General features: G+C 42.4%; 1 protein-coding gene across 3 annotated transcripts in view; it reads right to left on the bottom strand.

Moving 5' to 3' along the window:
- GCLC (glutamate-cysteine ligase catalytic subunit) overlaps positions 1-27,975 on the bottom strand; it is a 54,322-nt gene that overhangs the window by 8,332 nt on the left and 18,015 nt on the right. For 2 of the 3 annotated variants that reach the window (XM_034766329.1, XM_034766330.1), the window contains 10 exons: positions 23,464-23,576; positions 21,220-21,402; positions 17,031-17,144; positions 16,324-16,382; positions 16,104-16,240; positions 11,265-11,339; positions 3,749-3,865; positions 2,546-2,684; positions 1,896-2,008; positions 486-578 (listed from right to left, as the gene is read on the bottom strand). In XM_034766329.1, coding sequence (XP_034622220.1) covers positions 486-578; positions 1,896-2,008; positions 2,546-2,684; positions 3,749-3,865; positions 11,265-11,339; positions 16,104-16,240; positions 16,324-16,382; positions 17,031-17,144; positions 21,220-21,402; positions 23,464-23,576 — 1,143 coding nt within the window. The remainder of the gene's footprint in view (positions 1-485; positions 579-1,895; positions 2,009-2,545; positions 2,685-3,748; positions 3,866-11,264; positions 11,340-16,103; positions 16,241-16,323; positions 16,383-17,030; positions 17,145-21,219; positions 21,403-23,463; positions 23,577-27,975) is intronic. The other variant, XM_034766331.1, reaches the window with a different exon arrangement.

Raw genomic sequence — 27,975 nt, 5'->3', positions numbered from 1 at the left:
AGGATGGCTAATCATGCAAAGAGTCTGAACCCACAGGTTATTAAAATGAAACGTCTTAAAGTGTTAATCTAGAGAACTAAGTGACAAGACACCCATAAAATACAAGCACACATGAAACAGAAGGGAATGCACCAAGATCTGTTTAGTACTGACAGAAGCACAGGAGAAGCAAGGCCACCAGAAACTCAATACAACATTACAGCCTTGTTTACAGTTGCTTTAATATATAGGTCTGACTTTTTCCCCCTCTCCCTTACTCTCATTAGTGTTCTTTACTTTGCTAATGCAAATTCCCCTGCTAGTTTCAGTCCAATATTTATTGTGCATATTTGCTTAAATGCTGTTGTCCATTTCACTTCAGAAAACTAGCAATTCAGAGGGGACAAATCACACCGTAAATAATGAGGTTTTGATACTAGATAGTAGAATGCCTCGTACTTTTCCATTTGTAATGGGCTATGCTATTAAGCATATTTACTCCTTACCTCCATGGGCCTAAATTCTACTCTCCATCCAATATCTGAATTCGGAGGAGGTGGTTTAAATCTCATTGTCTGCCAGTTTGTGGACTGAATATTCTGCAAGTCACAAGTAAAATATTCTGTTACAGACAAGCACATTTCCATAATGCATATATGTAAAACCAAAACTGGATTATCTTCTGTCTTTCAACCAAGAGACATTCAAATGACCAAGAAACACTTAAAGAGGCTTGACCTATTTAAAGGTGGAATGAAGAATCATCACTCTAATGACATTATGCCACACTGCCCAGGAAATTCAATTTTGGACTACAGCTGAATAAGGCTGAGAGTCTGTCACAGAGGTCACGGCTTTCTGGGACCACCATAACTTCTGAAGTGGCTGGCATGCTCGACCCCCAGGGCTGCCCGAAGAACCGGCCATAGCACCAGCTGCTGGGGCGGCCCCAGGGCCAGCCGCACCAGCCACTGCTGGGGTGGCCCTGGTCAACTGGCCCAAGGGGCTGCCAGAGCAGCAGCAGTCCTGGTGGCGGCCCCGGAGGCCATCAGAGCAGTGGTCCCTGGAGGCCTTGGAGCAGAGGGTGGCTAGGGGCAGTCAGCCCCCACTGCTGGAGCAGGAGCCAGCTGTCGCCTCCCGGGGCCCCCAGAGCAGCAGCACCCCTCCCCCCCCGGGGCAGCTAAGATTTAGTTAGAGGTATTTATAGTAAAAGTCATGGACAGATCGTGGGCCGTGAAGTTTTGTTTATTGCCTGTGACCTGTCCATAATTTTTTACTAAAAATACCCATGACTAAACCTTACGTGAGACATTATGTACACAGATATAGTAGACCTTTTATAACCAGTTAAAACATAACAAAACTAAAGACCCACACTTACATTACTAGAATAGATTACGACTCTATTGCTCAACTATTTATACAAGATACGATTTTTATCTAATATACTACATAACATGCAGTTGCTGTACATGGCATAATAAAATGAGAGAGCACCTGATATAAAGCTATTTTATGAAAGACGACATATGGCATGGACAGTTTTCCTTACCTAGTTAACTACTGTTTGTGCCTTTATAGTCTCTAATTTTTTCCTTGCTTATTTTCACTGCAATTACTAGTGCTGGTCTGTGTTTCACTAGGTTTAAAGTGAGAGCTATTATTTGTCTTGAATGAGGAATTTAAGAAGTTCATAGAAATAGGTGTTTGTGTCAGTGCAATATCAGAAATTGCATGTTGTAAAGAACTATTTGGAACATTTGAAACTAGCTACTTTTGTTCCTAGTTCCTGCCTATGCCGCTAAATTTTGCCAATATTCTTAGCTATGAAGCATTCAGCACTACATGATTAAGCAGTAAAATAGTGAGTATGCAATTATAACCAGTCATTAAATTGGTATGAAACAAGATACAACCTCAAAATGATCAGATTCATTTGCATCATCTAGATGTATTTTCTCTTCGAACAAAGTCAACGGGTCTCGAATAAATAAGTGTGCAATATGTTGTGCCAAAAGATGATCAATACCTATAAACAAAAGTTCAAAGATCAAATTCACCAACAGACACCAGAGATAGTAAAGTAGGCCTTATTAAATGCCACGATGACTCAAGAGCCAGGAAACACCGTGCTGCTCGAGGCTACCTCAACCAAGCATAGCCTAAGGTGAAGTAAAAGTGATCACCACAAAAATACATAAGATGATTAAAAAGAATAGGAAGATATACTATTTTCTGATGATTGGTATAGCTGCCATTCTTCCTCCGCTTTCTCTCTTTCACCTCAGTCTCCTGTTGACTTTGACAGTTTTGCTCGATCCAGAAGGACAAAGTATTAATGCCTCTTAAGAAGTCAGCTACTCCAGCTACCTGGAAGTTGAGATACATTTCCCATTGCAGACCAATGGCATTACCTATAGGCCAGACTACCACATGCTTAATGAGTGCACATCTCCACTAAGAGTGCATAATCAATGCAAAAGTACGGTAGATTTAAAAAAAAAAAAAAGCTAAAGAAAACTATAGCATAAGACTAAACTGACTCACAATGAGTGAAAACACTTACCTTCCTTTACTAGGTGCTCGTAGATTTCTTTATCTATTGTCAAATCAATGTCATTGTATTTTTCACCACATTCAGATAGATAACTGTCTATGGAATCATATCTGGATTTACTGATTCTATAATGGTTGTTCTTCAGTGGCTATATAATTTAAAAATAGAATATTTTAAGAGCTTGTAAACAATGTTGCCTTACTAATTACACTATTCTTGGAGAACTGTTAAACAGAAGTTGCTTTTAAACAATCTAAATTAAAGTTATTAAAATAAATTCACAGGTCTTCAAAAATAAGGAAAATCATAGTGGGCAGGTACATTGAAAAGTTCCATTAAACAAGAATCTTATGCAGTTTAAGTACACTTTAAAGGGTATATAATTAACAAGCTTAATGAAAAGTAATTGTCAGTAAAAACCCAACTTTGTTTCCACATTTATGATAATTTGAATAAAAGTCACTTCACTATATTGACTACCCTATCCTAACAGTTTAAAAGGAATTCATCTGGATAACATGGCACATTTCAAAATGGGTGTCTTGCCAAAAAAGTATACTGGGACATCATGGTTATATTAGTATTGATGTAAACAAATATACTTGTCAGAATACTGAACAGAATTTTCTACTGGAACATTTTTAATTTCATTTTTTTTTTTTAATTATAATTCTCTAGATGGTCTCTGCTGTCCGTTCTCTGTAAAAGAAGTTCTATACATTCAAGTTGGTCCTGCCTCAATGCAGGGGGCTGGACTTGACTTCTCGAGCCCTACATTTCTATGATTTTAAGTTCTGGTGACCATATGCTTTAGCATTGCTGTAGTGGTTTACAGTCTTATCAGAGACCACCTACAGAAGTACACATCATGTAATACAGGGCTACCATATACACACTGTTTTTTAAACAAATCACCTTTTGGGTTGAGGCAAAGAAAGGGAAGCAGCAGCACCAAATGAAGAACTTCTCAGGAAATTGTGAATGAGTGAAAGTGGAGTTTAAAAGGAATTCTATACTCAACTACAACGTTTGCTACTGTGGATGCTATAACAATAACTAGGGTGAAAGTTACACCTTCAGAATCATGTGCCACAAAGACTACAATCTCTCTCCACTAAGTACTCAGTGATATTCAAAGAATATTTGAACTCGTATAACTAAAATAACCAGAAAATTGTTTAACTTTTACTCTTTAAACTAGTATTCACTTGCCTCCAATCCTCTCTCCTCTCGTGTTCGGTCATCTACTGATGCAGATATTACTCCCCAGCGACAATCAATATCCGACACGTAGCCTCTGTAGAATGGAGCTGCCGCACTTAATGCCATCTAAAATAAAACCAAGTCACACATGAGAACACAGGACAAAACAAATGACCACCACCAATACAATGTAAAAAACAGTTACTCACCTTCTTGTAATTGTTGTTCTTCGAGATGTGTTCTTCAGATACATTCCAATCAGGTGTGCGCGCGCCGCATGCATGGTTGTCGCAAAGTTTTTCCCTTAGGAGCTCCTGTAGGGTCGGCTGGGGAGCACCCTGGAGTGGCGCCTTCAAGGTGCTGGATATAGGACCCTGCCGACACGACCCCCCTTCAGTTCCTTCTTGCCAGCTACTCTGACAGAGAGGAAGGAGGGTGGGGTATTGAAATGGACATGAACAACACATCTCGAAGAACACTTATGAGAAGGTGAGTAACCATTTTTTCTTCGAGTGCTTGTTCACATCGATTCCAATCAGGTGACTCCCAAGCTCTCCCCCAGGGGTGGAGTCGGAGTTAAGGAACCCCTGATCAGAGAACTACTCTGCCGAAAGCTACATCCTCTCTGGCATGCTGGGTGATGGCACAGCGAGTGGTAGACCAGGTTGCCACTCTGCAGATCTCCCGGAAGGGCACCTAGGACAGGAAAGTGGCTGATGAGGCTTGTGCTCTTGTGGAGTGGGTTGTAATAGCTGGGGCTGGGACATTAGCCAGCTCGTAGCAGGTACGGATGCAGTCCGTGATCCAGGAAGAAATGCGTTGTGAAGAGACTGGAAGCCCTTTCATCTGGTCTGCCACCGCCAAAAACAGTTGCCTCGATTTCCTGAAAGGCATTGTGCGTTCAATATAGAATGCTAGCATGCGCTGGACATCCAGTGATTGAAGCCTCTGCGCCTGCGCACTAGCATGGGGCTTGGGATAGAAGACTGGCAGAAAGTTGTCTTGGCCAATGTGCAACTGAGACACCACCTTGGGCAGGAATGCTGGGTGAGGCCTGAGTTGTACTTTGTCCTTATGGAAGGCCATGTAGTGCTTTTAGCTTGGACACCCTCCTGGCTGACATGATAGCAACCAGAAATGCCACTTTCCATGAGAGATACAGAAGGCAGCATGTTGTCAGTGGTTCAGAAGGGACTCCCATTAGCCTGGAGAGGACCAGATTGAGATCCCAAGCAGGTACAGGTGTTCACAAATGTGGATATAGCCTTTCCAGGCCCTTCAGGAAACACCCTACCATGGAGTTGGTGAACACAGAGAGTGTTCCACCTGGGAGAGTTGGGGCTAAGATAGCCACGAGGTGTACCCTGATGAACAATCCTGCCAATCCCTGCTGCTTTAGATGCAGTAGATAATCCAGGATGAGCAGTAGATGCCTGAAGTGGAGGTGCGCGCCGCTGCTCACAGCAGCACGAGAAACTTTTCCACTTGGCTAGGTAAGTGGCCTGGGTGGAAGGTTTCCTGCTACCAAGCAGCACCTTCCCCACCGATTCCGAGCATTGGCACTCTCTTGGGTTTAACCATGAAGCTTCCAAGCCATGAGATGAAGGGACTAGAGGTCTAAGTGAAGGAGGTGACGGTGACCGTGGTCCTGTGTGATCAAATTGGGGTAGAGCGGCAGTGCGATCGGGGTGTCCACTGACAACTCCAGAAGCGTGATTTACCAATGTTGGCATGGCCACACTGGGGCCAGCAGAATTCCCTTTGCTTTGTCTCTGCAGATCTTGAGCAGCACCTTGTGGACGAGTGGAGCCGGCGGGAAGGCATACATGAGCTGGCCTCCCCAGGGCAGAATGCATCCGAGGTGGAGCCCGGACTGTGTTTTTGGAAAGAGCAGAACATTGGACGCTTCCTGTTGCTCCTGGTCGACCTGGGGAAACCCCCACCTTTGGAAGACTGAATGTATGACGTCTGAATGGATGGACCACTTGTGGTTGTGAAACAACCTGCTGTGGTGGTCTGCAAGCTTGTTCTGAACTCCTGGGAGATAGGACGCCTCCAGGTGAATGGAGTGGGCTATACAAAATTCCCAAAGCTGGAGAGCTTTCCGACAGAGATGGGAGGAGCGGGCTTCACCCTGCTTATGTAAAACATGGTGGTGGTATTGTCGGTCATCACCGCTACGCACTGGCCCCGCATTCTGGACTGGAAGGTCTGGCAAGCTAGTCGCACAGCTCTGAGCTCCTTGATATTGATGTGGAGTGAGAGCTCAGTCTGCGACCACAGATTCTGTGTCTGGAGATCTCTTAGGTAGGCCCCCATACCCAGAGCTGACATGTCTGTTACTAGGGTCATGGAGCGTTGAGGGGTGTTGAAGGGGATTCCTTCGCAGACCATGCAAGGGTCTAGCCACCAACGGAGGGATTCTAGAACTCGCTCCGGCACTGTCACTACCGAGTCCAAGTTGTCTTGTCCTGGGTGATAGGTTGACGCGAGCCACGCCTGGAGTGGTCTGAGCCTCAGTCTGACCACGTAGGTGCAGGCTGCCATGTAGCCAAGGAGACTCAGGCATCCCCTTGCAGTTGTGGTGGGGTATCACCTGAGAGTCCGGATGATGTCTGAGATTGCTTGGAATCAGGACTCTGGCAGGATTGCTCTCGCCTGTACTGAGTCCAGCACCGCCCCAACGAATTCTATTCTTTGGGTCGGTGACATCATCGACTTGTTCATGTTGAGGAGTCCTAGTCTGTTGAAGGTGGCTCTGACTAACCGGACTTGAGACTCCACCTGCTCCCTGGAGCATCCTCGCAGCAGCCAGTCATTGAGCTAGGAATACACCTGCACCTGTGACCACTGACATGCACTTGGTGAACACTCAGGGAACCGTGATAGACCAAATGGGAGCACCGTGAACTGATAGTGTTTGTGGTCAACCACAAACCACAGGAAATGTCTGAGAGCTGGATGAATGGCAATATGAAAGTACACATCTTTCATGTTGAGGGCAGCGTACCAGTCTCCCTGGCCCTTTAGCTTCTGAGGAATGTCTTCCACTGCTCCTATGGCGAAGAGCGATCGCACCTCCTGGATAAGGAGTTGCTCATGAGAAGGATCCCTGAAGAGGGACGGGGAAGGAGGGTAGGAGGGAGGGAAGGAGCAAAACTGGAGAGAATCTCTCACTTCTACCATGCAAAGCACCCAGCGGTCTGATGTTATTTGTGACCAAGCACGGTAGAAGTGTGACAGACGATTCATGAAGCACGGGGAAGGATCTGACATCACGGCAGGTACGCCATCCTCGGGAGTCCCTTCAGAACTGTTGTTTGGAGCCCGATGATGGCTTGGTTGGGCCCTGTCCCTGCCCTGAAGGCGGGTGTGAAGGCTTGAGCCCCTACAGCAGTAGAAGCCTTGGGTGGGGCTGGTACTGCCTCTGCTGCTGCGGCTGAGGTTTGAAATGCTTGCACTGGGTAGCCGGTATGTTCATCCCCAGCGACTTCATAGTTGCCCTAGAGTCTTTCAGGCTGTGCCACTTTGAGTCAGTCTGGTCCAAGAACAGCCCTACGGCCTCAAAGGGAAGGTACTGCAAGGTCTGTTGGACTCCCAGACATAATCCGGACAATTGGAACCAGGAAGTTCTTCTCATTACCACCCCGGAGGAGAGAGTACGGGCAGCTGAATTAGCCGTGTGAAGGGAGGCCTGTAGGGAAGTCCTCGCTACTGCCTTTCCCTCCTCAACTATGGCGGAAGCAACTCCTTATACTTGGACATAGAAGTCCAAGAATTAAAGTTGTACCTGCTGAGGATAGCCTGCTGGTTGGCTATCCTAAGCCGGAGGCCTGCGGCATAGATCTTCCTGCCGAAGAGGTCCATGTGTTTAGCCTCCTTAGACTTGGAGGCCAGTGCCTGTTGCCCCTGACTCTCCTTTTCGTTTACCGCCAAGACCACCAAGGAGCAAGGGTGTGGGTGCGAGAAGAGGTACTCATAGCCCTTGGAAGGGACAAAGTACTTCCTCTCTATGCACCTGGCAGTGGGTGGAGTGGAGACTGGAGTCTGTCACAGGGTGTTGTTAGTGTTTTGGATGGTCTTTATCAGCGGTAGCGCCACCCAGGAAGGACCTTCTGGGGCCAAAATGTCTACCATAGGGTCCTCTGTCTCGACCACTTCCTCCGCTTGCAGGCCCATGTTGTGGGCAATGCGATGGAGCAGGTCTTGGTGTGCCCTGTGGTCAATAGGCGGGAGCCCTGAAGCTGATGCCCATGCTACTGCCTCATCGGGCGAGGAAGATGAGGTGGCAAGTGGTGGTACAGGGTTCTCCTGGCCCTCGAGCTGCCTGGGTTGCTCCTGGACTGTACCAGGCTCCACTACTGGCTCAGTTGGGGCGGCTGTCTTGTGGACTAGTGGCAAGTCCTGAGATGGTTCCGATCCCACCTCTGCAGTCTGAGGGGGCGGCTTGGAGAGGGCAGCTTCAGCTCCCCGAGGGGCAGGTCTATCTCTAGGTGACTGGGAATGGTGGCATCCCGAGGTCACAGACCTAGAGCCTCTGGACAGGGTACCCTGGGCCTGATAGTTAGTCCAGGAGGTCCAAAGGACCATTGAACGGGAGGATGCCACTATGGCTGCCAGGCCGCATGCACATCCCTTCAGCATCTGTCCGACTCGTTGACTGCACCTCGAATAATACGAGTTTGCGTCAGACTCTAAAGAGCCCAAGGGTGCTGAGTGGAAGAGGCAGGGGACCAGTGCCACAACGATCTTGTTGAGAATTGGTGCCAATGGTCTGATGATGGGCTCCGGTGCCGCTTGTTGCTGCCAGTCCTGCAAAGGTGTTGTGGACCGGTGCCAATCCATCCTTGGGGAGATATATCGCCATGTTCCTGGTGCCGGGCGTGTTCCCGCTGGACTCTGTGCCGAGGAGTGATGTTGCGGTGACCAGGATTGGGAACAGTGCCGGATGCAGTGCCGGTCCAGTGACTGGGAATGCCGCATCATGGCAGGCTTGCCTCTGGATGGTACTGGTCTTGATGGTACCGGAGGCTTGTCCCTAATAACTGGAGGCTGAGCTGCAGTTGTCTGTAGGAGATCTCTTGCTGCTTCAAATGTGTCTGGGGTGGACGGTGGTTCCAACATCTCCACCTGGCACTGCCCTGCTGGAGAGTCGCTATGTGCTGGACTCGACGGTGCCTTCTGAGGCGCCGGAGTCGATGGCACCGACTCTTGCTGTCTGGGAGCTGGGTCCTTTTTCGGGTGCAGCAAAGCGTCCCCTGGCAGTCCCGCAGCTCTCTGAGGAGAGCGCCCTCTCTGTCTTTTTATGCCACCTGCAGGGCACTGGGGAAGTATAGTGATGCCAGGCTGCTGCTCCCTGTTGCGGTGCCGGGGATCGCTGGTGCTGAGGGCCTCTCGCACTAGAGTCCTTCCTCAGCCCACAGTTGTGAACCAATGCCGGAGCGCTCCGCACCAAAGTGCTTGGGCCCAAGCCCCGGCGGTCTGAAGCTGCTGGATGAAGTGAGGATTCCATGAGCAGCTGCTTCAAACGGAAACTCCACTCCTTTTCTGTCCTAGGTTTAAAAACTCTGCAGATTTTGCAGCGCTCAGTCTGATGTGCCTCCCCCAGACACCTCAGGCAAGTGTAATGGGGGTCACTATTTGGCATGAGCTTGTGGCATAAGCTGCAAGACTTAAAGCCTTGGGCTCACAGCATGCCCTCGAGCCCAAGAAGGCATGAGGGGATAGGGAAGATCCCACTCACAAACACCTATACTAACTATAACTATACTAAAAACTAACAACTACAAAACTAGAAAACAAGAAGAACTAGACTAGGTAACTGTGCTAAGGGAGCACTTGCAAAGCAAGGGAGTCGCAGTTCCAACAGCTGAGTAAGAAGGAACTGAAGGGGGGTTAGGTCGACAGGGTCATATATTGAGCGCCATGAAGGCGCCACTCCAGGGGACTCCCCAGCCGACCCAACAAGAGCTGCTAAGGGAAAAACTTTCCGATGACCGTGCACGCGGCGCACGCACACCTGATTGGAATCGATGTGAACAAGCACACAAAGAAGAACTGTACAGAAAGTTTACTTTTGAGCTCCTGTATACACATGCCTATAAAAAATGTATTATGTACTCAGAGCCCAAACTATTATTGGGGGCAGGAGTGGGAGTGATTTTTTTGTTCACCCCCATGCTGTTGTTATACCAACCCTCTGCTGATGCAGGACAGCACATTTCTTCTTCGGAAGCCATTGCCATTAACCGACCACATAGAAAGGAGAGTTATTTACCTAGTAGCTGATGTTCTCCAAATATATTGCCTCTATAGATCCACATTTAAAAGGAGCTACAACGTGAGATCTACAGAGATAATTTCATAATGGACAAACAAATATTGTGCTACCATACTTCCACTTCTGTCAGCAAACTTAATTTGACCAACATTTTATCTTGTTAAACTCAATGACCAGTTATTACTGAAGTGATTAGTTCATTTAGCCTATTCTAGCTGTATCTGTAAGTCCAAGCTGGTAGTTGGAGCCTATAATTAAGGTTGCCTAACACTCCCCATTACAAGACACTTTTCAGTCATTTATACAAATCTTACCAGAATTAAACCATCTGGGCTGAACATTTTCATGCAGGGTGTCTGCCTGAAGCTAAATTCTTTCGGAAAGTTTCAGCAAAAATGGTTCAGCCATTCCCATGAAAAAAGTAAGGGAAAAATACATTTCGCTCATGTTGAAAAATTCTTACAACCATTTCATTGAGAAAGTCTAGTGCTTCCTTGCTTTGGAGTGGGACTTGAAATTTGGCAGGTGCATTGCCCTAATATCAAGAATGTGCTTTTTGCCAACCCTGTGAAAAATTGTTCGGGAAAAAAAACAAAACAAAACAAAAAAAAACAGGCTGCCAGATTCACATTTGAAAATGGAACTAAAGCTCCTAACATTTTGAAAAAGTTGCTTATAAACTTTGCCCTTTATCACTCCCCCATTTGCCTTTATTGTTACCTTCTCATCAGGTCATGCCTAAATTGAGACTGTAAGCTCTTTGGAAAGGAGCCTTGCCTTTTGTTTGCCATAAAATAAAGCCTGATTATTTTAGTTTACTTTTTTAAAAAGTATATCCTGTACATGTTACAAGATTACATGAGAGCACAGTCATTTACAGTTTGGTAAAAGTTACTAAAAAAAACCCAAAAATAATTTAATTGACGTGACTTCTGCAGCCAAACTGTTTTGTTAATTTCTGCCTACGAGTAGAATAAGCCACATATGTACTATGGCAATCAGCACATTAGTTATACATTTCCCCCCCCCCGATATACTACTGTTACTGTACAACCACCTAATGTAGCACTTTCCATTTTTGCTGAAGACCATATTTTCAAAACACTGGTAGAAAAGATTACCTGATGCACTAATTTATTTAGGTTTGTAACTAGAAGATAGAAAGGACTTTTTTATAGGACATTTTAAGCTTTATGTTTTTTGTACAGTAAATAGAACTTTATCACCAAACATGCTATTACTCACCACAATAGGACAGATTGGGGCTAGCTGATCATAAAGGCATCTTGCTTCAGAAATGCTGCAAGCCTGGAATGTTACCTGGTAGAAGAAGTCGGATTATTACACAAAAGCAAGTCTGCAGGCTCTAGACCATCTGTTGGAACTAGCGGTATTCTGAAAGTCACTTCCACTGTCTATTTCAATTTGTCCATGGACTGAGGATCTTTGCTGCCAGTGTTTCCAGTAGCAACCATGTCACAAACTTCAACACTTCAATGTTCATTAAAGATTTTAGGTCGCATTACGAGGGCACTCAGATGCTGGGGCTGTAGTTCAAATGTTAGCCAGGACCAAAAGAAACTGAGGACTAACATCTCTAATGAACATGAGCTGCTAATACACCTGTTAAGCAGCATTCCAGAAGCCAGCTCCCTCAAAGAAACACAGTCAGAAAGGATTACAAGTCATAGCATTTATTTGACATTACAGGTAAATTTGTTTTTAAAGAATCCTTTAATCCAAGATCCTTTTGTGAGCTCCAGCCTAGTTACAGGTTATTGTAAAACTGGGGGGGAAATGTAAGTGCTTTGGTGTAATTTAAAATTTCTGTAAAAATGTACATTTGCCTGTATTAGAGAGAGATCAAAATACAATTGTAAGACGAAAGTGTACTACATCTCTTAGTGCATGGTAGCAGGGTCCCTACAGCCATTTAGTGCATGGAAGGCTAGTGTGCTATAGATTCACAGCCCTGCTGGCTGTGCATTATGTCTCCATGTAGACAAACCCTGAGTTACTGAAATGGCTTTTTCCCTCCTGTTTCTCCACTTTAAACTTTGTGACATTACAAAAACAGGAACCATATCCCCAAGATAATTGTACTCTCTTTGTCACCACTTGAACTCACGTAGCAGAGATTGCTGCACTAGGGGAGAGAGAGGATAAAATGGGATCCAGCTGGGGCTACCCCTCCCCCAGCACTCCATTAGACCTAGAACTGTGTAGGCAAGACCACTTCAACACTCTGGGGACACTAACACATAGGGGGTACTTCCTATGGGCTTGGGAGAAAACTGCAGAGAGGCCACCAGAAACTCCAACTGGCCAGGGCAGAAGCAGCTGAAGCAGGGACCTTTGGGCGACGGGGAGAAGTTTCTACAGTTTTGACGGGACTGCTTCTGCCCTGTGCTGACTGGCTGTTTGCTTCAACCCTCCCACTCCCCTTTCCTCACAGTCTCTTCACCTCAGCTTCATTCTACACCTGCCCCTTTTACCCTCTTCCCCATTCCCCCCCCCGCCACTTACCTTCCCATTTAGTTTATCCCCTCCCCTAACTCTTCAATAAAAATTGTGAAACCAACTTGACATTTGCTGCCATCACACTGTTCTCTCTGCTTGTATGTTATACCCTTTCCCCAATCCTGCGCCTACCTTGTCTATTTAGATAGCGAACTATTTAGAGCAGGGACAGACTACTACTCTGTTTGTACTATGCCTAACACAACTGGGCCCCAACTCCTGGTTGGTCCTTAGGCACTATCACAACAAACATTATTAACTGCAACATTACAAGGTTTCCAGTTTTCCTCCTGAAGAAATTACAATTGAAACTGTAAAATATAGACACCTCCCCCACAATCCCATGATCTCTACTACTGAACCCCACACATTTCCCTTCAAGGAACTGTAAAATAAACTTTGAAAGGTTTGATAGCCTCTTTCAAAAGAAGCGTTTAGCACTGGAACAAGACACACAAATTAGTTTTACCCCTGCCTCTTATTTTTTTAAGAGGAGCACTCAGTGGGATCTTCCCTAGGTTAGTTTTGCTTGCAACCAATTTAACAGATATGGAAGTAAGGTTGATAAAATTAAACAAAATTGATTATTTAAATCACTTTAAAGCAAAGGAGTATCATCTGTAGTTAGTGAATAGAACGGATTGTTTCTGGTCACCATGTCCTTCACTTTATTAGACTTAGTAGATCTCACTCTTTCACACCTAGTTTTTATTCATAGATTGGAAGGGGGAAAAAAAAAACAACTTTCCTGCATTTTCAACTCACGATTGGTTTGTTCAATGACTAGTTCATTCAAAGTTAACTAAACTAGTTGAAGGGTACCACATCAAAGAAAAACCCACAGCTTGCCCGTGCCAGCCAGCTTGGTCTGCAGGGATGTTTCATTACTGTGTAGCCTTCCAGGCTAAGTCTACACAGCAATGAAACATCCCCACAGCCTGAGCTCTTCAAGCTCAAGTCAGCTGGCATTGGCCAGCCACAGGTTTTTCTTTGCTGTGTAGACATACCTGAATAAACTGAAATGAAGAAATTCTCTTTTCACCTACAGAAGAGGCTACTGCTGTCAAAAGTTGGTTTAAGTCTCTCAATTCTCAACTTACTGTACTGTGTTATCAGCTAATGCTCAGAACATGATACCTGATTAATTTAATGTTACAGATTACTGTAAATGGAAGAAGTGCTTCAAGTTGATTTGACAGCAGCGGCAAAAAAGAAATGGTTTGGTGATACTGATTATCATCTTTGTTTATTATGCCAAAAGATCTATTGAGATTAAGAGGTCAGCATTAAGCCAGAAATCACTTGAATCCACTCGCAAGTGGTATACCCATAGTTACATAACATACATTACATAACATTAGGGTTGTAATTGCCATGTATTACAAAATCCTTGTTCTTTAATTTGGCCTTGATCATTTTTAGGCATAAATGGGGAGGCAAAGAGTACTGACTAACTGCTGAATCTTTGAGTACAATCACTGCTGACCTGGTTAAACACAACTCTCAGTGGCACCTTACATGCTATGAGAAGTGCACCCATAAACTGAAATTTGACAAGGTTAGAGAGCAAATACATCAAGCATCCAGAAAACAATGAAGATGTTGGGACAAGTGCCAGCTATGGCACTTACACTAGGTCCCATTACATGCACTTGTGATCCACTATGACCCCCAGATCCCTTTCTGCAGTACTCCCTTCCTAGGTGACATACATAAAGATAACAGGACGTTTTTGATGATGATAGAACATATGGACATATTTAAAGAACTAATGTCCAATCTAAACCTCCCTTGCTGCAATTTAAGCCTGTTGCTTCTTGTCCTATCCTCAGAAATTAAGAGCAACAATTTTTCTCCCTCCTCCTTGTAACTGTCTTTTATGTACTTGAAAACTTATGTCCCCCCTCAGTCTTCTCTTTTCGAGACTAAACAAACCCATTTTTTTCAGTCTTCCCTCATAGGTCATGTTTTCTAGACCTTTAATCATTTTTGTTGCTCTTCTCTGGACTTTCTCCAATTTATCCACATCTTCCCTGAAATGTGGTGCCCAGAACTAGACACAATACTCCAGTTGAGGCTTAATCAGCACAGAGTAGACCGGAAGAATTACTTCTCGTGTCTTGTTTACAATACTCCTGCTAATACATCCCAGAATGATGTTTGCTTTTTTTACAACAGCGTTACACTGTTGACTCATATTTAGCTTGTGATCCACTATGACCCCCAGATCCCTTTCTGCAGTACTCCCTTCCTAGGTGACATACATAAAGATGATAGAAAATATGGACATATTTAAAGAATTAATGCTGCATATAAATGTTTAACACTGCAAAAGGAGTCTGGATGTATTATTGCATGGATCCTCCGTAGCTGTGTTTGTAGTGAGCTTTCTCCCCTCAATGATGTGCAACTCGCTGTCAGTGAGATTTTATTTTTTGTTCATTCATTCATTCTTTAGTCTTTTAATCTGGAACAAAGGTGTTTTGAAATGAATACTACAAGTGCAGCCTACAGAACGCTGCAAAACAAGAAGCATGTACAAGATTCTATTTAATTCCATGGAGGCATAACAATGATCTCTTCCTGGTTACCAAGAAAGAAGCAACAACAAAGACAGAAGCTATCATCACAAAGTCCAACACAAGGAACTACCTCAGCCATCAGCCCTTTGTGCAAAATTACTACAGTAGAGTGACACTCAGAATAACCAAATTTAAAAGGTACTGGAGCACTGTGAAATGCCAAACTGTTACTGTATCTTAAGTAAAATCAAATTAGTAACTAGGGAAGAGAGATGGAAAGGTACAGAGGGGAAGATTTGCTTGTGCAAGGATTACGTGCCGGTTAGTAAATAATGGCAGAAAAATACCTGTGTGGATTAATTAGGAGGTTCACAGCATGGTTAAAGAAAAGAATACATCTAAAAATATCTATGAAGAAAGAATTTTACACAGGTGTAAAATATAAAAAAATAGCAATGGCATTTATATTTATTTAAAGGTGCTCTGCAATTTAAAATGTTCCAGAGAGCTTTCCCTAACCCTGTTCTTAGTTTTTTGACCCCTTTCTCAAAAGTCTACCTGCAAGCTGGGTGACCTGCACCTATTTCCTCAAAGTGTGGCCTGCTAAGGACTGACGTGAGATTCTGCTTAAGGTTTTTCACCAATCCAAAAACATACTTCAGTCCTGATCTGCACATCTTCCACACCTTAACGTGGTGGAGCTCCAAGACAAGGTGGTTGGCTAAATAAAGGGGCCTATTCAGCACAATCATCAAAACATGCAAACCGTGTTCTCCAAGCCTTGCTCTCTCTATCAATGAAGACTAAAAATGGGCCCTACCAACAATATAAATTGACTATAACCTTTCTATAAAGAAGTTAAATATTGGCAAATTATCAAGTTACAATATAAAATTAGACAACAGTGAACTGTGGACAGTGGACTGTCCTCAACTGGATTTTGAGAAAGCATCACACTGTGTAAGATACAATTTGCAAATTTATAGGGCCGATAATGTCATTGCATTATTTTACAACATTTTGAGACTCAGATGTATTTTACCTGAAGGCAGCAGTTGCCCATTCCAAAACCCATGGCATCCATATATATATGGTCTGGTTTAGCTGCTTTTGCTGCTTCTCCATCATCCTTAGGAAATGTTTCTATAAGTGGTGATGGAGTATTCTTATCTTTAAATACTGTGAGGAAAATACAAGCATTCAGTAAGTAAAGTATCAGACGTAGATCAATTACTTGAAGAAAACCACTAGCATTTACTCACTTGGTACGTTTATCACTACTTTCTCTCCTCTTCGGTGTCGAATGTTTCTGGTCAGAGTACTAAAATTTAAAGAGTTTAGATTAAATGCTTTTTCCAGGAGAAACTTCCAAACATTTGTCCACTTAGCCTCTCACTCATTTTCATTTGTACTGTAGCAGATTTGGTCCTTCACTGAAGTCAATTCTATTTTTTGTGACAATAATATCACAAGCAGAATAAAGAAGCCTATGATCTATGGGAGAATGGGGCAAGGGAAGTTTTGCAAAGGTTAAGTCTTATGCTGTAATAAAAGCCTCTGCAAAACTAAACAATATTGTCCACCTCAAATAGGTTGGCTCCATGCTCCAGTTAGATTCCAAGATGGTTGTGATGCTTCCAAAATAATGAATGTTGGGACTTCACTTTGAGCAGGAGTGGGATGACTATGCCAGGACTTAAGGAAAACAGTCAATTTTAAGGTAAAGTACTGAACGATGTTAACCATGTGGTGGATTCTGCCAGTATCAGGCTAAAGTTGCTGAAATTGTGATTTACCTTTATAGGTCACCTTGACAGTAAATACGTAACATTGCATCTTTGTCTATGTCCCTGGGACTTGTACAGCAATTATTCACATAGCTCTGCATTCCACTTACACAATTTTATCATAGTGTATTAAATATATACATAAAGAGTTGTTGTTCTCTCTCTTCAAAACTCACTCTTACCTAAATCTAGGATGTTTGTTGATAGCTTCATCTGGAAAGAAGAGAGACTTTGAAGCGCCTCCTTCTACTGGCGTCGGCTCACATTCCGGTAGCGTAAATCCAGGACATCCTAATCTATAGATGACAATTTGAGTAAGTCATAAATTAAATAGATTATAATTTTATGTTATTAAATGCCCTGTGGTTAGGTGAGACTAGGATCTTAATAGACAAAGGAATAAATATGGTGAAAAAAATATATTTACCGTAGGTATTTCTAAGACACTTTTCAGCGTTACCTAATCAGTAGTAGTCATTAACGCAGAAAGGGGCCTTATGGCAGTCACTATTAAAAGGTCAGTATTTGCCAACAATTACCAGTTATAGACTGTGGTTGCAATAAGTGGAATCTCATACCACTATGTGTTAATGGATGGTACATACTCACTTTTTAATGGCAAACACTAAAAGCAGCTTTAGAAAATTAGTCCTCATGTATGTCATAGTATGCATTAGCACTGGTGATTATTAAAAGTGAAATGCAATGACATTCTCTACCCTCAACTGCTCCTTTTTATGGTACTGTTTAATTCAAATCCCTAAAGTAATCTGTTTCAGTAGTGTTTACAATAGTTTACTTGTCATTGTTAAAGGGACAAAGTCAACCTGAAAACTAGTCAATTTCAGAAGAGTAAGTAGTACTTACTAGTTTTCAGGTTGACTTTGTCCCTTTAACAATGACATACTACACATGTCCCAGGACACCCTGCCAATTTGTGATTTTACAAATTAAAAATGCTCTTCTCCCACTGCTGTATGAAACACTCACACAAACATGGAAAACTGAATGCACAGTGAAATAGACTAAACAAAGTGGTGTGAAATACACAAAGTATACCAAAATAATCTCCCTCATCTTTCAGTTATGGTAGATTTAGGAGTCACCTATTGTCACACCCCTGGGCAACCTGCCCTTTCTGAGACCTTGAGTGCACCTCTTTCAAGTGGCAGGTCCATGCCTCCACTTCTCTTTGGAGTGGGATACCACAACCCAACCACTCTCGACTGGGTCTTCGAGTTATACCTTCCCAGCTGCCAACCGGGTTTCCTAGCAGGTCCAACTGGACTTGGACGCTGCCAGAGTTCTCCTTCATGGGCTATGGTCAGTAATATCATGCAATGACTCAGAAGCAATTTATCTGAAACAAAGTATGATTTATTTGCCCAAACTGTACACAGGGCTCAGAGAAGTAGACACAAAAAATAAAAAGATCTCTATGCATATGGTCTTAAATACACTTGGCATTCCCCTCAAATCTCTAGGCAGACATGATTTAGCTTTGGTGTCCCCAGTCCTTTCTGGGCACTAAATTACAGCAAGGTGGCTGCAGACCCTAGCTCTCAAGTCTGTCTGTCAGCCTCTCTGTATGCTAACTCTGGGTCCCCATCAGCTTCCAGATGAGTTGTCCCCACTGCTCATCCTTTTCTGCCAGGAACACCTCTTTAAACTCACAGGGACTTTTGATCTCAGTCCTAGCCTTAGGAAGAGGAAAAACATCCTAATCCATATGATGCCAGCCAGGCAGGTTCTTCCCCCAACTGATGGCCCAGCCATTGTTGTCTTTACTCCTTTGAAGCAGGTACCTGAGAGGCTGTCTTATCTGTGTCATTGTTTCACCCTTTTTTGGTACCTTAACAGCTCCCCTTTATAGCCTCCTTTGATTTGACTACATGCATTCAGTCTACAGTAATGTAAAATTCATTTTCTGAATTTGAAAACTGCACGGCTTTAGGGAAACCTACATTTCATGTTTAGTATTCTTACAACAACTTAGAAGCCAATGAAATGTACATATTTTATATGATAACCTCTATATACTCTAATCATTCTCTTTGACACTAATCAGAAATTGTTAAAGTAGAAGATATATATCTAATTTTTAATAAGAAAGTCAAACAGTAGCAAAGATGGAGGTAAGTGTATGAATGATTGACTTACTCCACACCACATGCTATGTATGACCAAGGCTATGCTTTTTAAAGCAACCCCCCATGTTGTAAAATAAAACCTGGCTGCACATAAACAAGCAATTCAGCATACCTTAAGATACTCAAAGTTAAAGAATTTGTTAAGATTTGGCATAATATTTCATGTAGTGTAGCATTTGTTACAGTTTAATTTGAGACATTACAGGCTGCCTTATCAGATAAAAATGTAACATTTAACACCAACTGGCATACACCACACAAAGTCAGCATGACCAGACAAACTGTATCACTCTGATCTTTAAGAGTGAAGCCTACTGATCTGACCAAATTCAGAATCAGACGACTCTAGTTCTATTTCCAGCTTGGCCAATGACTTGCTGTGAAACAGGAGGCAAATTCTAGCCTCTTTATGCTTCAGTGTCTGTAAAATGGGCATACTAATGCATACCTCACCTTTCCCAAGTGTTTTGAGTTTTACAAATAGGCGATACTACAAGCACTACTAATTAATTTTAATAAGCACATTTCTATACCCCCTTTTTACTGCTCCTGCTTGGGAGAACTACAGCAGCTTTCATTGTTTTTCATAAACTTTCCAGATGCCTGCAATTTTTAAGTGCTGCATCATCTCTACAACATCTTAGCAAAAAAAGTTAGCTAGACTCTGCTCCACCGAACAGGACTTTAAAGGCAAGATGGCTGAGAGCCAGGATCAAAATAATCTAAAGGGTTAAGTGAGAAATATCAGCTTAAATGGACCAAACCAATCTTATAAATAGCTTATACTGTGTATAATTTACTAGATTCAAGCACTAAATTCAACCAGCTCCACATTATTATCACAGCCTTGCAAAATTCTATTTGCCTGCTTCCTTGGGAGGAGTAAAATTCTTGTGTCTTTCTTCTTCATAATGAGGGTGGGCTGCAGATTTGTACTTAGGCTGGTAAATTTGTGTAATCTTTTTACAAGGCTGTAATGCCAAAAATAATTCTGTAATACACTTGAGCTGTCCTGTGTATGGTTTTACACACATTCCTGTTAGTGCAGACGTAACTAGTTTAAGTACTCCATGAAGTGAAAGTAGATTTTGATAGTATACGTGTTTTAAAGTTCCTGGGGCATAATTTAAAAAGCCATATATTTGGCTCAGAACTGGGAACTTCCCTGCAAACTCCATTTTTGTAATACCCATGGTCTGAGCCAGATTTTAGGACCATCCGTTTCTGTTCCACCTCAGGAGCCACACAGACAAGGTAAACCGGAATTTCAAGAGGCCTCCTTGTTCTACAGTGCAACAGGATTTATTTTCCCATTATTAAGAATTTAACAAAATTCTCCTCCCACGTTTGACTTGATGTGGTAACTAAAGTTAATATGTTAGCAGATTTCCACTTGGAAACATCATTTTTGTCAAGGGGAGACTATGAAGTATGTTTCTTTCTGTTTGATAATTATGCCCAAATTCTTTTTCAGTTTACTTCTTCTGGAGATTCTTTTACAAGCTAAAGAAGCAGACATGTTGTTCATACAAAGGATAGAGGACTCTCCAGGCAGATGACCTATCTAGATACATATTATCACATCCCAATTCTGTATTTTTACTTCGCTCATTTCAAAGTGTTCCTCACAATCCCTTTCTATTAGAAGTTAGTTCAACCCCTCAAGAAGCATCAACAGTAGTTTTCTCCTCCGCTTTAGGTGTGCACGTGCTTTGTTCAGCTAAGTGGCTTGGAAATTTGCTTCAGATTAGTCATGTTTAGCAAATCCCTCCATAAATCTGGGGGGGAGGGAGCCCCCCCCCCCTTTATTAGATATTTATTCTGCCTCACAGATTGTTCTCTGAATTCTAGTCTATGCTGCATGTTCATTTTATATTGCATTAATTTCAGTAAATGTCTTCAGTAAAAAGCAAAGCTATTGGGGAATGCTTGAAAGTGACCTACAAGAATGAAAAATTAAGCAAAGCACATCAGCATCAATAGGAAATAACTTTTTGGGAAACAAGATTTATCTATATAGCCAAATCATCAAAAATAAATTATGTGACACACACAGCTGCACTGACTGACCTGAACAGCAAGAGCTAGAAGTGAGTTTAAATTCATCTCCTTTTCTTTTCAAACTGAAAATCACTTACATGACAAGTGTTCATCAGCTCCACAGAGGCCATTCAGCCCACAGCCTTACATATGTACTTCTCAAAAAAATATAGCATCTAACCTTGGAAATGATGTCACAGTACAAAGAGCCTCATCTTCTTTCAACACAGAAGCAGCCTCCTGCCGTCGTTTCCTCATGTTGTCCTGTACAGTGTTAAATTCAGACATGGTTCCTCCATATGGCTGCCCAGGTGTCCCTTCAATCATATAGCTTCCATACTCTGGACGCCAAAGTGTTGGGTGGCTGGAATGGAAGAATAGCATAGTTTAAATATTTTTATACAACTACAAAAGGGATAGATTATTAAATATGAATTATAGGAAAGACTAGAACTTTTGTGAAAGATTGCATATTTCAAAAACCTACCAAGTCTCTAAAATTCTATGGAATTAGAAATTTGATAGAACCTATCTTGCAGAATGTGAGAGAAGTAGTAGTTTCTACCATTTAAGTGCTGTATGACTGACAGATTTCTATTACAGGCAGAGCTAGTAGAGCCGCTTGTAGTTAAGATAATTATGGAAAGTGTTAGGCAAAGATCCTGTTTTCAAGTTGCTTACAACTTTGCCAAACTTCAACCATTTGGGCTGAAATTTTGCATGCTGGGTGTCTGCTGGAGGCTGATATTTTTCCTGTTAAAGTTTCAGCTAAACTGTTCTGTTTTTTCCATGATCAAGTGTAGGGGAAAATACACTGTTTTGCCCATGTTACAAAATTCTTACATCTGTTTTGTTGAGAAGCTCTAGTGCCTCCATGCTTTGGAGCAGGGACTTACCATGGTGTCACAGATGTGCTTTTTGCTTTCTGTGACAGCGTGTACCTACCCCACACTGGTTCAGCAAGCATTAAGCACACTCTGTGGGCAGAGGAAGCGACACCCCCTCGTCCCTGCTGGACATGCTCCAGCTGGAACCAGGACATAAAAAGGAGCAGCTCAGCTCAGTCTGGGCTGACCCTCAAAGGGCATGGATGTGCGTTGCAGGCTCCTGCAAAGAGACTGCTGGCGCTCCAGGCCGTAGAGGCCAGCTGGGCTGCAGCACCAACGGCATTAAAAAAACCTGTTCTTTTAATATAGGTTAATACAATCAGTTTGCAAAGTCAAGCACTCAAAAAAAGTCAGAATTAAGGTTGCACGTGTAGCCCTAATTCAAACCCTGGTCTGACCCCAGGACCTCTGCCTCTTTCAGTGAACAGTCATTTAATATTCTTTTTTATTCTCAATCAGCATGAGGCCCCAGGCCTAATTTAATATATACCATACATATACTGCTCTGAATACAAAATTATTAATTTCCTCCTGGGCATTTCTCTTGTGCTCTTACGGTATCTGAATGCTTCAAACATTTGTCTTCACAATACCTCTGTGATATTAGGTGTTATTTTCATATTACAGATGGGGAACAGAGATTGCCCAAAAAAGCCAAAATTGTCAAGTGTCAACTAAACTTTAGGTGCCCAACTTGAAACACCTAAGGCCTGATTTTTCAGAGAACTCAGCATTTTTATAGCACTTTTTATATTGAAAAACAAAAGTCCCATTTGGGAAAGTTGCAGCTGAGTTGTCAGCCATAGGATCTCAAGTTGGGCACTAAGAAAACAGGGAACATGCACTTAAGGACATGTCTACATGGCAAAAAAAACAAAAAACAAAAAACCCCATACCTGTGGCAGAGAGTCTCCGAGCCGAGTTCTACAGATTCATACTTGGGCTCACGAGGATCACACTATGAAGCTAAAAATTGCTGTGTAGATGTTTGGACTCAGGCTGAAACCCACTCTGTCCCAAAGCCTCAATGTCTAAACAGCTTTTCAGTGCTATACCATAAGTTGAAGTCTGTAGATCGAGGCTCTGAGATGCACTGCCAGAGGGTTGGGTTGTTTTTATTTGTTTTGGTTTTTTTTTTTTTTTTTTTTCCATTTTAGACATATGCCAAAATGTTCAGTTGGCCAGAAAGAGCTGCCCAGCATCACACAGAAACTCCATGGCAGAGGTAGGGATAGAATCCAGTTCTCCAGGGTAACATTCAACTGTGAGACCTTCCTTTTTATTTTATTTTTTTTAATTCCTGCAATTCCCTGCCCAATTCACTACACACCTTCCAACTTCTGCAACAAATACTAAGGCAGGAGTCCTACAGACAACCTCCTTCATCACGCAAACCTGATTCCTGCCCAGAACACCACCCATCTTGTGTACTGAAATAAGGCAGGGGTCTTATGGGGGGAAAATCATATGTGATCATGTAATTAAAGATTGTACAATAGTGCATTTTCACAAGGAGATAAAAAGAAACTGCTACTTACTTGGGATTGACTCTTTCCCCCTTCTCTTGCAGTGTATAAAGAACTTCTTCTCCAGTTAGTGACAAACGTACTTTCTTATGTTCATGATCAAAAGCTACCAACATATATTCCACCTATTGTAAATAATGAATGAAAACACACAAAACGTTAGCATTTAGGAACATTTTTAAAAGTGTTAAAACAGTAGGGGAAGTTATACACAAACTGATAAGAGCCCCTGAAATAGACAGTTTCTTTGTAAGCATCATGAAATTGTAAATCTATTGAAATATTAAAATAAAAGAGACTTAAATGCATTATATGTTTATTATGTGAAGGGAAAAAATAAATTGCTAACTGTCAAATACTACTAACCTGGTTTCCATTTAATAGCCAGCTGGATTTGTTGAAAGTTCAGCTATATAGTTCTGGATATCAAATTTGATGAGTTATTGGCAAAAAGTAGTTGCACTATGGATTTATTGTGCTGAGCATGTTAACGATATAAGCAAGTAGGTCTGAGTTAATTTATTGTTTTAAATTTTTTTTTCTTTCAAAACAGGAAATGCAAACTATTGAAGACTGCTCAAAACAAAGCAGTTATTTTTATCCTTCATGTTTTTAAATGAGTTTCAACAGAGCCCAACTAACATCAAAAAGACACTATATCATAGGTTCACGTGAACAGCTAACAGAAATTCTACACCCATGACACACCAGGGTCTAGAAACAAACAGAGCCGATATTTAACTAGTTTTCAATACATATATAATTTTTCATCATTCACTTCAACTGACTTACAACCATGCAAAAGCACCTTTAATTTTGTCCTCGTTTGTTCTGTAATGAAAAAATGCTGGTGGATACAGAAAAGTTATTTTCCTTCTCTCCCTTATTGTCTAATTCAGGAATCTGAGTGTGAGAGCCTCCACAAACTAAAAAGCAACTCTCAGCAACACTATCTGATTTGGAGTTTGGATGCCAAGCCATTTGGAGATGAGAGCTAACGTGGAGTACCTTCTTTCCCCTTCACAGAGCCTAATCACTATTCAGCACAGCACTGTCGCAATTAACAGTTGTATGTGCATTTGTGGTCCTAGTTGCAGGGAGAGTGCAACTTGTCAGTTTCATTTAACTAAACCATCTGCTGCCAGTTCTTCTACAAAGATGTCCCAATGCTCATTAAAAAAAAAAAAAAGGCATCTGGATGAACAGCTGGCTCAAACCAAACCCAGCCAAGATTTAAGTGAAGTTGGTTGGGTTGGGGAACTAGTTCAAAAAACTAGCTAGGTCACTATCCTGCTTCCAATCTAAGGTACCTACCCCCCATTCAAAGTGAGGAGCTCCTGGTAGACCACCAACCCTAGATGACTGGCAACTATAATATGGAGAAATATCTTCTTTCATCTTCCGCCTGTTAGACTTTATCCCTTCCTCTTGGATGGATCGGGCTGACAATCTACACATTAGCCATCTCCTTCTAGATTACTGGAATTATGTGCACCTGGGGGTAGAGGCAGAACAAATCCAGAGGATCCAGTTTGTTTAGAATGCAGTAGCTCATCTTAGCACGATCGACAGCTGTGAGAACATGACCTCTGTGCTCCAATCTCACCACTGGCTATTAGTCTTGTGTGATCAAAACCTTGAAAAATGGTTTTAAGGCCATCAACCAGCTACCTCACTGACCCTCATCTCCACTTATAAATCTCTAGGACAGCTGCATTCCAAGACAATGCAGCTAACAAGCATTAGGATGAAAAGCATTAGTCAGAGAAAGCATTCTTAGCAGAGAGGGGGCCGATCATTGAATAAGTTGTCAGAGATTTCTTTAGATTTAACATTGGGTGGGGAAAGTTACATCCATAGAAAAAGCTCTGAGGGGCCTGAGAATTGGACTTACGATAACTAATCAGCATTAATACGAATATACAAATATTAATTCCATCAGTCTTAAATAATCAAACCTCATCTCAGACAGCACACAGGGGGGGGGGGGAAAGACTCTTAAAAAACCCGCACCCCTATGTCTTACTCAAATCCCTATCAAACAGAGGGCTTTGTGCATGCATGGAGTATCACCAAGTTCAGATCATTTTGGATCCAGGAGGGAGAGCAAGTTCCAAGGTAGTGTAGTTCTAGCAGAGCACACCCAGTTAGCAGCCCCCTCTCTTTTTAATACAAGGGATCCAGTTCAAGAGCCACTGCTGACTGACTTCACAGCAGTGATAGCATAGACCAGGGAGAAAGGTGATCTCAGGTAGGCAAGATCCAGGCCACTTCAGCCTTCTAGGTAATGAAAACCATCTTAAACCTCTACCCGGAGGACAGCTGATAGCCATGCGGAATCTGGAGCAACTCCCCGCAAGATGCCCTGCTCATTAAGTGAGCTGCAGGCATTCTTCACCAGTTTAATTCTCCAAATAATTGTAAGGTGTAGTTCCACGTGCAGTGCATTGCAAGTTGATTCTTGAGGTGACAAAGGCATAGATACCAGTAGCAGGGTCTGCATCCAAAAGCTGACTTGGTTATTGTTGCAATAATCACTGAGCAGCAGAAGGAAGTCTAACATGCACCCAAGTTGCAATCTCTGGCAGGCTAATGGGGAACGTACTACTTCAAAGGGGACTGTATTACCTCTTCTATCTCCTCTGGCTACTTCCCACAGTCCACCATCACCACCTCCTCCTTGTTTAGTTTGAGCTTCAGACAGCTATCTCAGCCACGCCGCAATCTCAACAACACAGTGGCTGAAGCACTGAGCTGCACAAGACAGACATACAGTTGGGCATCACCAGCATAGTGAAACCACCACACCCCATACCTCCTTACTAACACTCCTCACAACCCCAAATACATGTTGAACAGGAGGAGTGAAAGAACAGCACCCCATACTCATGAGCCCTTTGAGAAGATGAGCAACTACCCTCAATTAGACAATTGTGTTCAGACTTGTCCCGAGTCTTAGAGCTTTTGGAACATGCTGCAACAACCTCCTTTTTGTCACAGCTTTCCCACTGTACTAGGAAGGGTTTTTTTAAAAAAATATTTAAACAAACAGAGCCCCACAAATATAGCTAGAGTTGCCTTAAACCTGGAAGGATGAAGAGCAAATACCACTATAAAGTCAACTATAGACAATAAGATGGGAGCTACAAAGAACTCTGAGATAACTTAAGGATGCAAACTTGAGCCAATCAAAATGATTCATAATGTGAACACATTAGTAAACAGTCTCCCTCATTCACCCAGCTGTAGATGTAATAACTGATCTTGTATCCAAAGTGTCTGACTGACAGCTCCACAGCCTTCCTAACAGAAGGATCTGCTGTTAATTACTGGGAAAAAAACAAACAAACAAAACAAGCAGCTGTCAACAATTCCAGGCAATCCACAGAATTTGCTTGCCAGTGTAGGTTACATTGAATGAACAGCTTTAAACAATTTAAAATTAACCTGTCAAAAGTCTTCTCTTGTAGCTAGGTAAAAAAGGGTGGTATATTCAGACTTCACATGTTTGCATGATGGAGCCAGCGATTACTGTAAATAGATTCCTCACATGCTTTCTATCTATGGTAAAGTTCAGAGGACAGTAGTCACTGATAAGTTTCAGAGGAATTCATTGCCTACAATAGCTGTAAAAGTCTTGCACTCTCCATGTGAAATTTCACCCAGCATTGTTACAGTTATGTAGCTTTGTTACGTTCTTCTGTAGTTCTTCATTTTTCTCCCTAGTTTTAACTAGCCTGCATTAGAACAAGTTAACTAGTGTACATGTCCAACAAAAAGCGTTGCTAGGAATCCCTAGTGGAGCAGCATGCTTTGCCATTTTAAGGGAATAAATTGTTCAGTGACAGACTGGAGACTGCATGCCCCAGAAACATTCCAAATCTGAAATGAAAGCAGCTAGTTCCTTGTTTCTCTGATTGGCACAGGCTGAAGTAATGCTGATAGAGGGGTAGCAGAGGGCACTACTTCCCTCCCTAGAGAGAAGGACACTACATTTTGCTGGAGTGGCCAGACTGGTTTGTTCACTGGCTCTTGAAGGAGTCATAGCAAGCTTGCCTTGGTGGGGAGGAGGAAGGATCTTGCATAGATGGTGATAAATGGAAAATCCACATCCACAGAAAAATAAACCTAGCGATCATGGAAGTTAAGTATATTAAAAAGGTAAATCAACCCTGCACTCAGTCTAAGAAACTGACTATAACGGAACCTAACCTTGTGGCACAACATACGAAAATATCTGTTGAAGGAAGAAACAGTGCTCTTTCCTTGTGCTGCTGACCTGCCATCACCTGTGATATGTAGCTACTGCTACTTCTAGGGGAATTCGGTGCCAAAAAATTAAAAATTTATCCAAAATTCTGAATATTTTATTTGTCAAATAACACAACAGAATCATACCAGTTTCAATTATTTTGGTAATTTATTTCAAATACTTGTCAGCAAATATATCTAAAAAGGCAGACAAAAAAAAAATTTTAAAATTTTTCTTGACAAATAGATTCCTTACTAGGCCTATGAATACAT

Source organism: Trachemys scripta, chromosome 3, assembly GCF_013100865.1.
Source record: "Trachemys scripta elegans isolate TJP31775 chromosome 3, CAS_Tse_1.0, whole genome shotgun sequence".
NCBI classification, from domain to species: domain Eukaryota; kingdom Metazoa; phylum Chordata; order Testudines; family Emydidae; genus Trachemys; species Trachemys scripta.
Note: the sequence above shows the minus strand (reverse complement) of the source record. Positions and strands in the feature narration are given on the sequence as shown.